This window comes from Poecilia reticulata, chromosome 19 (assembly GCF_904066995.2).
Source record: "Poecilia reticulata chromosome 19, P_reticulata-male-v2, whole genome shotgun sequence".
Taxonomy (NCBI): Eukaryota; Metazoa; Chordata; class Actinopteri; order Cyprinodontiformes; family Poeciliidae; genus Poecilia; species Poecilia reticulata.
Window position 1 is genome coordinate 10,008,676 of NC_088848.1, and position 14,822 is coordinate 10,023,497.

General features: G+C 39.2%; 2 protein-coding genes across 2 annotated transcripts in view; one reads left to right on the forward strand and one right to left on the reverse strand.

Annotated features, from left to right (window-relative positions):
- The window catches only part of mta3 (metastasis associated 1 family, member 3), a 32,773-nt gene extending 28,620 nt beyond the window's left edge, over positions 1-4,153 (reverse strand). The window contains exons 1-2 of the mRNA XM_008437070.2: positions 3,856-4,153; positions 892-959 (exon numbers count right to left, since the gene is read on the reverse strand). Coding sequence (XP_008435292.1) covers positions 892-959; positions 3,856-3,883 — 96 coding nt within the window. The 5' untranslated portion in view covers positions 3,884-4,153. The remainder of the gene's footprint in view (positions 1-891; positions 960-3,855) is intronic.
- A 1,458-nt stretch (positions 4,154-5,611) lies between these two features.
- kcng3 (potassium voltage-gated channel, subfamily G, member 3) lies at positions 5,612-14,455 on the forward strand. Its single transcript, XM_008437072.3, has 2 exons — positions 5,612-6,653; positions 11,073-14,455. The coding sequence occupies exons 1-2, from the start codon at positions 6,028-6,030 to the stop codon at positions 11,713-11,715; spliced, it is 1,269 nt and encodes a 422-aa protein (XP_008435294.1). The 5' UTR covers positions 5,612-6,027; the 3' UTR covers positions 11,716-14,455.
- The last annotated feature ends 367 nt before the right edge of the window (positions 14,456-14,822 follow it).

The following is a 14,822-nucleotide window of genomic DNA, read 5'->3' on the forward strand; positions in this document are numbered from 1 at the left end:
GTGCGTAATAAACTTATATAAACCACGAATTTCACTTTTTGCTCATATTTTAATCAAACAAGGTGCACATTTGTTTACAACCAGCAGATCAGACCAGGTGTCCTTTTGATTAGAAAATAAGAAATACATAGTAAAGCAATACAACAGCAGAAGTCATGTTACTCACCCCTCACTATCTCAAGTTTATTTAACAAACAACGAAGATAAGCGACGTATAAGCTCCCTTTTCTCTGCGAAGCAGCAATATTACACCGAATGTCTCCACTGAGAGCAAAGTGCAGCCAAAGTCAAATTCCTTGATTATGTGGCGAACAAAGAGTCTGATGCAACAATTCCCCGTTTTGTCTCTATTACATTAATAAATATTTTTTTAATAAATAAAACCTTATTTGTCATTTTCTCACTAAATATTTGCTTCCAATCTAACTATTCAACTCCATGCAAGCAAGCCTAGATTAACGATGCAATGTTTTGGTCTGCTTTGTGTTGGTTTAACTGACACACTCCTTGCAGACATGCTAAAAGAGGAACCTGTACACGTGACCAAGCTGGAACAGCATCAGATCATGTTGCAGATTTATTCCAGGTAAAAGCTGGTATCAGATTCTAGCTAACCGTGCATGCTAAGCACAAATACGTGGGCTTTAAAAGCCTTTATTACAGGTATTATTACGTCAACAAGCGCACACGCCCTTACAGGTGTGTCCAGGAATAAAAAAATAAATAAAAAAACGACAGTTGGGAGACAAAGGAACACCTGTCAATTTCAGTCAAACAATTAACACTTGAAATACCAGAGCGCACATAGACATAGGGGCAATAGGTGGAGGTTGCAGGCAGGAATCCAAGTTATTCCCCCTTCGGCACAAAAATGACAAACAATGCAGTTACCTTGTTGAGTTCTTCTATCCGACGGATCAGGTAAGGGTTACTGGAGGAATTTTCAAAGAAGACGTAATCTGCAACACCAAACAAGAGGTCATCAGAACATCATAGCCAAAATAAACACACTTATGACAAAACAAATCCAACTTCAACTATAGGAACATTTTTATTTGTGAGGATGCAACGAAAATGACTCCCAGTGAATTACAACCAAAATAAAATGCCCGAAAGCAAATTTATGAAATACTGTAAAGCATGATTTGTAGCTCTGAGACATTTATCAGAAAAGTTGGACTATGGGTGTAGAGATCCTGTATCCTTTCAAAACTTTAGCCAATTTCACATTATTATCCTTCCTTTTACCTGTTCTCTATTGTTCATGTATAGAGAACATTTTCCAAAAGCATCTAATGGAACAGTCAGACTATGAGAACGACAATGGAAAAGTTTATATAAAAGCTTGCTCATGTATTACAGTGACCTAGTCAAAGTCCAGACAGGAAACCATCTGATCTGTAGTAAGACTTGAAAACTGATTTTCAGAAATCCTCTCCATTAAATCTGACTGAGTTTGAGTTAGTATTCAAGGAAGAACTAACAAAATGTTCTATATACAACATGCAAAAGAGACTTGCAGCTGCAACTAGAGTATAAAGTGGCTCTATGAAGTCATTATTTATATTTCTAAAAAAAGTATTGTTTTACTTCAGAATTATGCATTACTGTGTGCTGATCTGTCAAATATACTCTTAAAATAAAATCTTGAAGATTATGTCTGCAAGTTGACAAAATGTGCCAAAGGTCGGAGAGCTTCTGCAAGGAAGCAACTTAAATAAATGTAAATATTACAGTAGTGAAAAAGCATCATCAGTCATTTTCACACTCAAAATCCAAGATGCTCCTGACATGATTAGCAGCAGGCGGTTCACATGTGATTGTCACCATTATAGACCTACTACCGCTTTCCTTGTGAATAAAAACTGATGATTATGTAAATAAGGGTTCAATAAAAACATGACGGCTGCTTAAAGCTTCCTTTTTTTAACAAAAGGTGATATTTCTGAGACTGGAGTTGGTTTAAAATGGCGGCTTTTGTCATAATTTATTTCTGTTACCCTTCCTCAAAAGTAAAATTTCAAAATGAAATTTAATTCCATCTAAAAACAGATTTAGATGACGATCCAGCCTATTTTCTGCTTAGCTTAAGTAAGGTGCTACTGACTCTTGTCTCTGATTCAGGAGCGATGCTGGAGTGACTAGATTTTTTTAGTTGGATGTTGGGGCAGTCATTCCCTCTGGTTTTGGATGCAGTGCAGCTGGAAGGATCTTTCTTCTTACTTTTTGACTTTTAGACAATTATGGATGCATAACCATGGCAACAAGGTATTGTTTCACAACTGGGAGCAGCTGATTAGCATCCCAAAAGCTCAAATGATATCTGAACTATGACGACAAATCCCAAAGCAGTTGAAAAGGTGATGCAGAGCAGAGAAACAAGGAAGAGATTCCAGCCATCACTTTCCCCCTAACAGGGGAAAGGATTCCCTACGTTTCTGTCCGGCTTTCTAACCATACAGCAAGATAGATTTAAAGAAGAGCGACAAAAGCAAGTGAGGTGGATTAGCAGTCCTTCCCAACAACTGATGTTGTCAACCAGGACATCCTACTGTATAATATCATCTCTGCAGCCTGGAAATTGAGCTGTTAGCATGTCATAAAGTATAAACAACAGATTTGGTCAGAAGCCTCTTAAGATTCAATGCAAGACTGACTGCTACTGTAGATCCTTCCTGCCCACAGCATCACCGTCAACAACAACTCATTAAAGATACTTGGTTGAGTTACGACAACATTTAATAAAAAGGTACGTTTGAATTTCAAACCCTTTAATCATCAAAAATGTAACAGAATTCAACACTTAAGCCATTATTATCATGTGTGAAATGCATCTATATAATAAATGTGTTTCAATTTTTGAAATGCATAATTCATATAAATGCATGTGAAGATTTAGTGAGGTGCACATGCTCTGTGTATTACGCAGGACAGGACTTGAATGCAACGTGGAGTTAACAAAGAGCACCTGAAGGCATCAGAAATGAAGATAAGATACATTGTGATGTGCAAGTGGTTGCCAGAATGGCAAAATATAAGGTTTACGCTGCAACAAACAAGTGATGCATCCAGGTATTTAGGATAACTTTCCATTTTGAGGTAAAGGAAAGGTCGAGTAAGAGCAAATGAAGGTGTAAGGTTCAGCCCAGCAGACGCACCGACGCCATGAAGACAATAATTTGATGCTGAATTCCAGCAGAGTGCTAACGAGCTAGCTGGTCGACCAAGCAACCCGACTTGATCACTAACCACACTACAAGTCAATGTGTGTGTAATGTTAAACGCCACGGGGGAAAGCAGGTTTTAATGTCACCAAGATGGTCGTCTAATTACAATGCAGAAATAATAAAAGGAGGAAGAAGACGGCGAGCCGCGGCTTGTGCTAACGTTAGCTAAATAAGGACTCGTAGACTAATGGCTGCATGCCAGAAGAGGCAAATACAAAGGCAGCCTCAGACTGACCGAAATGAAATTTCACCAGCCGCTTAAATACACCTCCAGCCGTGGGCTAACACAGCTTGTGGCTCTTCCACGTCCACCGTGAAAGTATTTAGCAACCACTGTAGCGGCTAACAGTGCCGACAGCTGAAAAAAATGTTTACATTACCAGGTAGCCAGTTAGCGAGCTGGCGGCTAGCTGCTGAGAGGCCTGACCCATTTTGGATCCCAAATATTAAGAAAAGCTCACCTTCCGGCTCCAGCCTCACTCACATCTAAACATGCAGCTCAACCGCATCTCACCATTACACGCACAATCACTAACACATCACCAAATAACACAAAGGAGATCCCAAACTTAGTTGTTTCTGTTTGATTTTTTTTTTTTTTTTAAAAAGGATCCACTAACATACATACCTCCGACCCGGTACATGTTGGCCGCCATTTCTGCCCTCCCAGCGTGTTAACGTAAAGCATAAACTAAGCGAAATGACATAAATAAATTTTAAAATATATACATCTAAAACTCTGTTTCCTAAAAAGACAACGTGATTTTAAAATTACGATCGTCGGGACTCCGGATGTGTTCACTATCAGGGGAGAAATTTGGCTACTCAGACCCCCCTTCCTCCTACTCCTCCTCCTCTACCGATTCGCAGCAGCAGCTTATTACAATACAGTAAACTCAGAGCGGCCGACAGAAGTCGGATGAACCCGAAAAACCACTCACTGTTCGGAGGCGGCGGAGGGGGCTGCGCAGGCGCAAACACAGGCACGTCGAAAGAACTAATATGTATTTTATTGGGATTTTATAAGTTAGATCAACAAAAAGTAGCCGTAAAATGTCCTGTTATGAATAAAAGTTGGGTTTTTTTACAGATAAAACCTTGAGAAGTATTAAAGATACGCTCTGTATTTGCATTTTGACACACTTAAATGTTTAAAATTAAACTAAATTAAATTTAAAAATACTTTATTGATTCCAAAATAGGCATTAAATGTTGTTGTGACTCATATTATTCAAGATTCTTCTAAAAGTTGTAGATGCTGATTGCTGTGTGCAGTTAAGGATCTCCTCTAGTGGTCAGTATTACAGCGATTCTGAGGGTGCCTCTGACTGAAGACACTGTTGTTGTGAAGCAGTTTCAAAAAGAGGATGCTCAGGGTTGCCCATATTTTTTAATTTTATTATTATTTTATGAAGAATCATTCTTCGCACTATCATCTCCAGTGATTCCAGTAGTATCCAGAAAGAAACCAGCCTTCTTAATCAGGTTGTTTAGCATTTTTTGGTGCTAGCCAAACAGATGTTGTGTAAAGATGACTCTACACAACAGTCATTTTGCATCTTACTGCAAACAGTAAAGAACTTAAACTTCCTGAAGAAGTAAGGTCTGCTCTATCGGTTTCAATGTTGCGCCTCTAGTTCAGTCTGTAAAGAGAGGTAAAGAGAACGCTGAGATATTTATATTCCTCAACCACCTCCACGTTTTCTCCAGTGAATAAAAAGTGGTTTTCATCATGCTGTTTTTCTTAAAAGCTGCAATCATCTAAAGATAACATGGTTGTAAAATGTTTGGGTAAGTATGCGGACTTACTAGAGAAAAGTGCAGCTTTTGTGGAAAACTGACACCAAATTTCAGAAAAAGAACTTGATATAAACATTCAGACGTGGTGGTGGTCGTGTCATGGTCTGGGACTGCTTTGCTGTAATTGATGAAACTAGAAATTCTGCTCTCTACCAGAAAATCCTGAAGCCAATTGCAGAACTAATGGGTTCATGACCTTTGCTCAGGTCAAGCCTACTTATGTTATGCAGCAGGGCAATGAATTAACCCACAAGTCGAAGGCTAAAAAAACAAGCTAGCAAATAAAAATAAAAATAAAAATAAAGGTTTTGTATTGACCCAAACAAGTGGGGTAGCTGAAGCTAGTAGGACTGACTTATCATATCAGACTGTACAAGATACAGATGAACAAAGTTTTCAAATGATCCATTACAGCCTATTTTTTATTGCTAAAAAGCCCACAATTATACATGTATAGCATGAAACATATAACAATACATTTCAGTAAACAGTATATTTGACTCAAAATAGATTGAAAATGTTAGAATCAAACTTTGCTCACTGTAGATTTTTAAAATGCATTTTTCCTCATTGTTTCCACTCAGAATCATTAATTGAAAGCTGTCCAAATAGAATCCTATTGCCTCTGGGTTATTGGTTACATTCTGACAGTGTTTTATCAGTGTGGAAACAAAACAATAAGCTGTGGTTTTACCGTGGGGGGTTTGTGTTTCTCGCTGCTTGCGCGCATATGACATCACGGATGGGACTGGCTCGCCCTGAGTGGGGTGGAGAGAGTTTTATCCAGACCACAGAGGCAGAAGGAGCGGGCAGTGGGAGAAACAGAGGAGATTTAGTTTCATCCACACACGGACCAAACCTATAGGTCCGCTTCCAGGAAAGGAGAGCCACGCCCCGGGGGCCAGGGGAGACCGTCCGCTCCCCCCAGGTGCCCTGACTCCTGAGATGAAAGGAAGAATGGACAGTGAAGAAGAGTTTTAGTCGCGTACAGGTCGCCAAGATGAAGTTCGGGAAGAGCATATGCGTGCTGAATGTCGGGGGAACCCGGTACGCCTTCACTCGTGAGGTGATCAGGGATTTCCCCCTCCGGCGCGTCAGCCGCTTACATGCCTGCGCGACCGAGAAAGAGGTCCTAGAATTGTGCGACGACTACGACCGGGACCGGAACGAGTTCTTCTTCGACCGCCACGCGCAAGCTTTCGTGTTCATCATGCTGTACGTGCGCTCCGGCAAACTCCGGTTTGTCCCCGGAGTCTGCGAGCTGTCCTTCTACACCGAGATGCTCTACTGGGGGCTGGAGACCGCGCACCTGGACTTCTGCTGCCAGAAGCGCCTGGACGAGAGGATGTCCGACATCGGGATGGACAGTCTCTCAGAGGGGGACATCATACTGTCCGGGGATGAGTGCCTGACTCCGGAGGAGACGGTGCAACAGATTGCGCTCACCGGACGCGCCAAATGGCTCGAGAGGATGCGCAAAACCTTCGAGGACCCTAATTCTTCCCTGGCGGCGCAGCTTCTGGCTTCGGTGTCCGTGATTTTCGTGATTGTTTCTATGATCATGCTGTGTGCCAGCACGCTGCCGGACTGGGATACGGCTAAGAAGACTACCGTGGAAGAGCACAGGTAGGCGGTGGTGTGCGACCAAACTGCAGTGCTTTTGGGGCTCCCCCTCCGTGAAATGCGGTCAGACATTGAGGCGCAATGAGATGGTGCTCTTAAGTCCTGTGCGTAAAAGTGAGACACTTCATGAATAAATCTTTCAAATTCAGTCAAATCCACCACATTGACGCTAAATATAGTTTGTCACCTACAGAGAAATATGTCAAGTCACTCTTTGCTTTGCTGTTTTGTGGTAAAATGTTGTTTAATCGAGATAAACAAACTCCCACTATCAGGGTTCCACACCACACCCCTCTCATCATGACATCACATAACGAATCGGACCTCCTAAGAGTATTTTTCCACATATACCTGCAGGTTCTTCATGTGGTTCTGTTAAGTAATGAAAACTAGTATTTTTCTCCCAATTTTAGGTCTTAGAAAGTATTATTTATGTGAAGGAAAGATGGACCCATATGCTCAGATATCACTAATTTGAGAGCATTCAAATCTAAAAACTGGATTTGCCCTATTAGCAATGTAAACTGATAACCGCACATTTCTCTTTATTTTATAAAGTCAGGCTTAAGCACAAAATTACAAAAAGAAATGTTTAGTACTTTGTGTGAGTCGTCTTTAATGACATGCAAACTGTCAGAAGTGATAATAAATGTCACCTTTCAGTACATATGATATGCACAGCAGCCATATTGGAAACAAAACTCAGACATGTTTACTGAAATGCAAATTTTCCAGTAGAAATTCCAACTTTAGGGGATTCTCCTGTTTGTCAGACAGGGAACTTGAACATGCACCATTAAGTTTCATCTAGTTATGTCTAAACTTAAACTCTGTATGTACAACATAGTTAAAAATGCCAGGATGAAGGGTAGTAGAAATAGACCTGTAAGATGGATTTTATTGCCAAAAGCAGAGCTTTTTTTGGTGCAAAATTTCAAAATAATTCTGTTGCTTAAAATAATAACTCAAGTTTCAGTCTCGTAAGAGACTTTTGCTCTGAGACTTACCTATCTTATGTGATAATGACTTAAAAATAAGTTTGAAACCCTGATCCAGTTCATTTGGATATTTTTAATCAAATTCTTTCTTCAGATGTATCACTTGTATTATGTGTGCCTGCAGAGAAATGTTACAGTATCATAGAGGTCAGTAAAATTTGCTTGTACAGAACAGCCTGTTCCATTGTAATGATCAAAGAAATAAGAAATCACCCATCACCCAGGAAGAGGAGCTGATGGAGTGAAGTGAAGCAGAAGGAGTGCAGACTGCATCTGGTGCCATTTTATGAGGGGCAGACATGCTCAAAAACTAACCTAATGAAAATACTATATTGGTATAGAAAAGGATAGAAAAGAAATATCCTTTCTTGTCCCAGAATGGTAAAATTAGCAGGTTTAAGGTAAATGGATGCATCCAGATTAACACAAAAGCAAAAAAGTATAAAAACAGAAAAATAAGAATGGAAAACTGTACAGTAAGGGCAAATTTTACAGGATACAAAAACTTATTATTTCCAGTTATAAGAAATAATCAAATGAAAAGAATCAGGAATATAAAGTTGTATTTTGTGTACTGAATATAAATCATTGTCATCGTGACCATTTGCTTCGCTTCACACATTATCCTGGAGTCACTGGAGTCAAACAGGTAAAGTTGCAACATATTTCTTTATTATTTCACCTTTTTATACAGGTAGATCTCACAGCAACGTGAAGCCTCATTTTTAAAAGCAATCTACTTTATTTGTACATAATAATTTGATAGTCGTAAAAATCTATCTAATTGTCTCGACAAGGTAAAACTTTGATAAAATAAAAGAAAATAACAAAAAAGCACTAAGAGCATAAACAGCCATCCACAGATGATTTCTCAGTTTACCTTAAGGTGATTAAAACCGTTAGTTCAATTAAAATGCAATTTAAGAAAATGCATTTTTTTCCAGTTCAAGGAAGTCCAAGGAAGTCAGATAAAAAGGTAAATGTCAGGTAACCAGAGAATACACTGTGCAATGCTGGACTTTTACATCCTGTAGTGAACCTCAGCATTCAGCTTGTAAGGAGCTAACAGGAACATTCATATAAATAATAAAACCATAATCAATGTGAGGTAAAGGGTCAGCTGCCCCAGGTCATTTATTGATGTTAAATAAAAAACATGTTTTAATTCTATGAAAAGATCCTTATTTGATACTCATACTATCAATTTTTGACATAAAAGAAAGATTTTCATCTAGTATCATCCATTTCTAACAAGAAAATTTCAGTTTGTGCAGAAAGGATAGCAGCTAGAGCAGTTTGAAAACAAAATACCTTTAGTTTTGTCAGTATTGAGAATTAATAATTAATTTGAGATGCAACAAATGTGACTGAATAATGTCAAAAGCAGCCTGTAGAAGATTGCAAACTAAGGCAATGGAGTTTCCATGGCGGTAAACAACTGCGTCATCAGCATAGAGATGGACAGATATACCAGACGCATTATCCCCGAAGTTATTAATGTAAATTTAACTGCAGTCTGCCAGAATCTGATAAAAACAACAGTCACTGTAGCATTAACTCATGCAAGCCGTGCCTTCACACAAAGCAATTAAAAACACAGACATTTTGATTCTGTGTTAAAATAATTTGATGAAAAAAAGACAACACACTCATATATTTGTAAAGCCTTTATTAACAAATAACTCACATTCAGCGATCCAACATTGATCATATTTCTACTCTCACTGAATCTTGATGAAAACTCCCAAACTGGGTCAATTTATGACTAATTCAGTACAACTAATATTAAAAATAAAACACCATTCCCATAACAGTTAGACTGAAAACAAGACAGAATTTTTAATCTCCAGATCAAATCATAACTGACAGTTCAAATACCTATTTTACACCAACCCATGTGTCCTGTAAAAAAAACATTTACCATGCACTTAAGCCTGCATGGTAGCAATTTAATAAATTATGAAAAAATCCTCAGAAAAATCCTCTAATCTCATGTGTAATTAACTTGAATTACACATATTTTCTCTCAACATTGTATTGCATTAACTTGAGTTTTAGGAAATATGACAGATTATGTTCCCTAATGCAACCAAAATAACTCTTAAACAAAATCTACTGTTATTTATTATAGTCATGAAATTTCCATGCATGAGTCGATAATGGAAAATTACAACAAATAATGTCCAAAATGTGAAACAGAGCGTTAGCTACTGCTTTCTATTTCCCTTTATTGATACATTTAAAATGCATAAATAAGAATGTTACCGTTATTTGATCTGGTGGAAGAGGCGATAGGGAAGTCTGATCTGGTCATCAAAATGGCGGCCTGTGAAGAACGATGAGGTTTTATATATCTAGAATTTAGTCATTTTTGATCCAGTGTTTGGTTAAACTTCCCAACCTCCGCCCTGGCAGCATAAACTGAGCATTTGGGTTTAACAAATAACCCAGCAGTTGTTAGTGTATTAGCGGAAACATGGTAAATATAGCCTGGTGCTTGGTAAACCGGCGCCTCTGATGACATTATGCTCATTGATGAGTTTCAGACAACCCCATTAATCATTAGCATCCTCACATGGCTGTCACACAAGCCCCCTAAGAGAAAATCAATAATGGATCAATATTATCTACTAAACTTGAAGTGTTAATAACAGAGGGAGCTCCCTTGTGATATATTTCTCTTACCTTTTCCTTTTGCGGTCTCACAAGAGGGCAGTTTCTGTCTGAGTGACTCTTTTGGTCACAAAATGAAAACCTGCATTTCCATTTCTGCATTGTGTTTTTTTTTTTTTTTTTGCTACAGCCTGTCCTCTGAAGGAAGTCCTGAGGAATCCATTTTCTATATAAGGTTAGGTTTTGTTCTCTCAGGCTGGACGAAGCTTTGAGTTTGGAGCTTTTCCAGGGGGTTAGGTAATCAACTAAAAGCGTCGCTCGTACTTGGGGCCAAAGGGATCCAGTTTCATGCCAGTAGATGATGCAGCTTTCTCAGCTGCTTCATAATTTGGTTTGATTCAATTGTGGTAATCGCTACCATGTTGGAACATGTGGTCTTTGTTTCCTTGAATCTCGTTTGTGTCAAATACCAGCGGGATAGCTTTCTAATTCAGCTTTATGGCCTTTGCTGTGTTAATTGGGGGATTAATTGTGTGGCTTATTTTGTCACAATCACTCTTTAAGGCTTTTTCTTCTTTCCCATGTGTGGAGTTTAATTCAGCCTGTTTTTCTTTACTTGTATGTCTAAATTGCATCAGATATGCTCCTTATTTCCAATCATTTAAATCCTCTTGCTTGGCTTATTCCTGCCTCACACTGACAGACCAAGTCAAGCAGTATCTCACATCAAGCATACTGTTATCTCTCTGGAGCTCCTCTGCCATTTCCTGTTTATTGTTGAACTCTTTCTCTCTCCATCTTCCTTCTTTAGGATAGTGGAGGCAGTGTGCATCGGCTGGTTTACAGCTGAATGCATCGTGCGCTTTCTGTTGGCCAGAGACAAGTGCAACTTCATCCGCCATCCGCTGAACATCATCGACGCGATTGCCATTACCCCCTACTATGTCACCATGGCAATGGCCGGAGCTGGGATGCCGGGTGCCGGGCTCGGGGTCGCTGGAGTGATACTGCGCGTGCTGAGGATGATGAGAGTGTTCTGGCTCATGAAGCTGGCCAGACACTTCCTGGGCCTGCAGACTCTGGGGCTGACGCTCAGGCGCTGCTACAGGGAGATGGTCATGCTCATGGTGTTTGTCTTTGTGGCCATGGCGATATACAGCGCCCTGGCACAGCTGCTGGAGCACGGCTTGGACTTGGACTCGAAGAACCAGGACTTCGCCAGCATCCCGGCCGCCGCCTGGTGGGTCATCATCTCCATGACTACAGTCGGGTACGGGGACGTGTATCCAGTGACGACAGGGGGACGAGTTCTCGGGGGGATGTGTGTTGTGAGCGGGATTGTTCTCCTGGCTTTGCCCATCACTTTCATCTACCACAGCTTTGTTCAGTGCTACCACGAACTGAAGCTCCGCTCCGCTAGATACGCACGAAACGTGACTTCAGAGATTCTGTAGTGAACCAAATCAGACGCAAACACAGCAAACCAGAGGATGTCCTTGTGAAATAACCAACTGTGTGAACTGCCCTGTCTCCTGGCTTTGGCACACTGTAAAAACACAAAGTCTTACCAAGTGTTTTTGTTTTGTTCCTAGTGCAAATATCTCAGAAGACAACTAACTTACAAGTAACTGTTCATCCAGATATAGGAGCTTGTTTTAAGACAATAATTCTTTAATATTGATTAAAAAAAAGTACAAGTTCCATTGGCATATTATTGAATTTATTACATGAAATACCTGCGTTATTATGAGTGAGAAAATCATAATAACCAGTATTGTTTATTTACTTAAACTAAGCTCCTATATATTGCTAAAAAGTCACTTGTAAGTCAGTTTCATTTGTTTTCTAGTGTCCAAATATATTTGCACTGGATCTAGACAAAAAAAAATACTTGGATGTTGTGTTTTTGCAGTGCAGCATGAGCTTCCTGTTTATGTCCAGCACCATAGTCAGATTTAAGTCTAAACTTTGACTAGGCCACTACAAAGTGTTCATTTTCAGAGTATTTTAGCCACTGTGTCATTGTATGAAGTGGGATTGAGCTTGAGGCCAGGAACTGATGATGATATTTTCCTTCAGGATTTCTGTCGCATCAATAAAAGCAGCCCCAGACCATCACACTACCACCACCGTGTTTCACTGCTAGCATGAGGTTCTTTTTCTCAAATTCTCTACCTTTCTAAAAGTATTTCTTTGAACATGTCTATCCCCAGATTTTTTGGATTATTTTTCTAAAATTTTGGGAGATCATGAAGAGTTGTTTTTGTTTCTTTACTGTTTTTCTCCATCAGTGATTTTACCATCTTTTTCTCCTATACATTCTTTCTTATTGTTTATTATTGTTTCTTATTCTGACTGTAGATGAAGCAAGTGGAAATTAATTTTTCATACCTGCCCAGGTTTGTTTTTATAGATTATTTCCCCCAATAAATTTGTTATTTCTTATTTTAATCATCTTATATTTGTTAAAAAAAATAGTTTGAAGACATAAATTGTTGTTTTTTTAAACTTATATTTTTAAAGTTGTAGAATAAAAAAAATTAACAGCAATATTTTTGGTTTATTTAACCAGTCATAGAGAACAAAAATGGGTGTTAATTTTTCAAAGTCACATGTTCACCATGTCATTCATGGTGAACATATGATATTTAGTATCATCCCAAAATAAATATTTAATTCACAAGTTAAATGTTTAGCTTGGCCTGAAATATTTAGGTCAAAGCAAAATAGTTCAGATTAGGAAATAAATATTTATTTTGAAAATTAAATGTCTAATTTGGAAAATAAATATTTAGCTTAGAAAATAAAAAATTATTTTGAAACTAAATATTTAGTCAACAAATTAATATTTAATTTGGAGCTAAATGTAAATGCTTGGAAACTAAATCAATTAATTAAATAAATTTTCAAGATAAGTTTTTGGTTTATGAATTAAATATTTAGTTTGGAACTAAGACATATGAATGACAAGGTTCAAATATGATTGAAAAATTAACACAGTTTTTGTCTCTATGACAGGCTAAATACAGTGGCGCAAAAAGTGGGTATGCAGGGTATGCAACGCATAGGGGCGCAGCACCAGAGGGGGCGCCAAAACCCCGTCTGGAGGGGTCGGCGCACCGATGATGTTTTCCCATACACTTCAGCGCGCCTTACGCTCCTTCACCTCGCGCATATAACAAGGTAAATTTAGGGGGGGGGGAGTGAGTGTCGCTCCTTCACCCTGACGTTCCTTCCCTCGGGTGGGGGGCGCCGATCTACGTTTTCGCATCCACCTGAATAATGTGTAGTTGCGCCACTGGCTAAATACATCATAATATTGCTGTTAATTTTTTTTTACTGCGTACCTTACAAAAATTTTGATTTAAAATCTGATAAACAGATTATATGTCATCATTTCTGATGAAAGTGTTTGAGGAATGTCCCTCTTAATTCTGGTGTGAGTTATATCCTAAATTATATCTCCTCCCAATAATGGCTGATGTAAAAAGTAGGTGTCAAGACGTTTTAAAGGCTGAAACGACGTCCTGAAGCAGCCCCAGTTTGACCAATACTGACCTGTAGTCCTGTGGTAGAGTCTCCATGTTCCTCCAGCCTCACCTCCTGATGATTTCTGTCTTATGCAGGTAAGCTACAGCCTACTAATACCTTCTTCAAAGAACTCGTGCTTCACCACCTGGAGTGTACCTTTAAAAGCACAGCATGCAGATAAACACACACAGAGAGAGAGAATTATTTATTAGAGACACACAGGTAAAGCCAATCCCTTTTTATCTATGGTTGCTGTTTACACTGTGTCCCCATGGTTACAGATCAGGCAGAAATGGCTGCATCGCATCGGTGTGTGTGTGTGTGCGTGTGTATGCATGTGTGTTTGTTTGTCTGGCTGTTGGCCGCTCACTTTTTCAGAGATTTAAACCCAGATGGAGCAAGTTACACAAGAATGATGTGTGACCTAGATGCATTCTGTGAGACCGGTGTGAAATAAGGAGAGAGGCGCGAACAAATGCGAGGGGTTACACAGAGGACTCAGAGTGTTAGATGAGCTTTAAGTCAAGAATAATGAAATATGGGCTTGGGTCAGGAGAGACCTCAAAGTGGCAGACAATAAAACAGACACAGATACAACAGGACAGATGGAGTCTGAGATGGAGGATGGAAAAAATATTGCAAAAAAAAAAAAAAAAAGACAAAGCCGAAACACAAAGAATGAAAAGCTGCTTCTTTATTTGCGAGTGAATGTGAGGCATTTTGTGTTTCTCAGTCTCCAAGGCAACCTCATCCTCCAACATGCCAATCATTATGGTGGTTGATTTCTGTGCACACAAATAGACTGCATCCACGCACACCTCCTGGATGGTGCACAACAGCTTTGTCCTGGGATTTTTTGTGGAGAATCACAACACAAATGGAGATAAAACTGAGTGCAAAAAACCGAAAGTACGTTTGAAAAACAAAAAAGGAGCATCCAGGGCTGCTACAGAATGATGGTTCTGACATTGATACGTTGATAACGCACGCATGTTTGTGGCGTTCTTTGCCAAGATGATGCGATTTATTG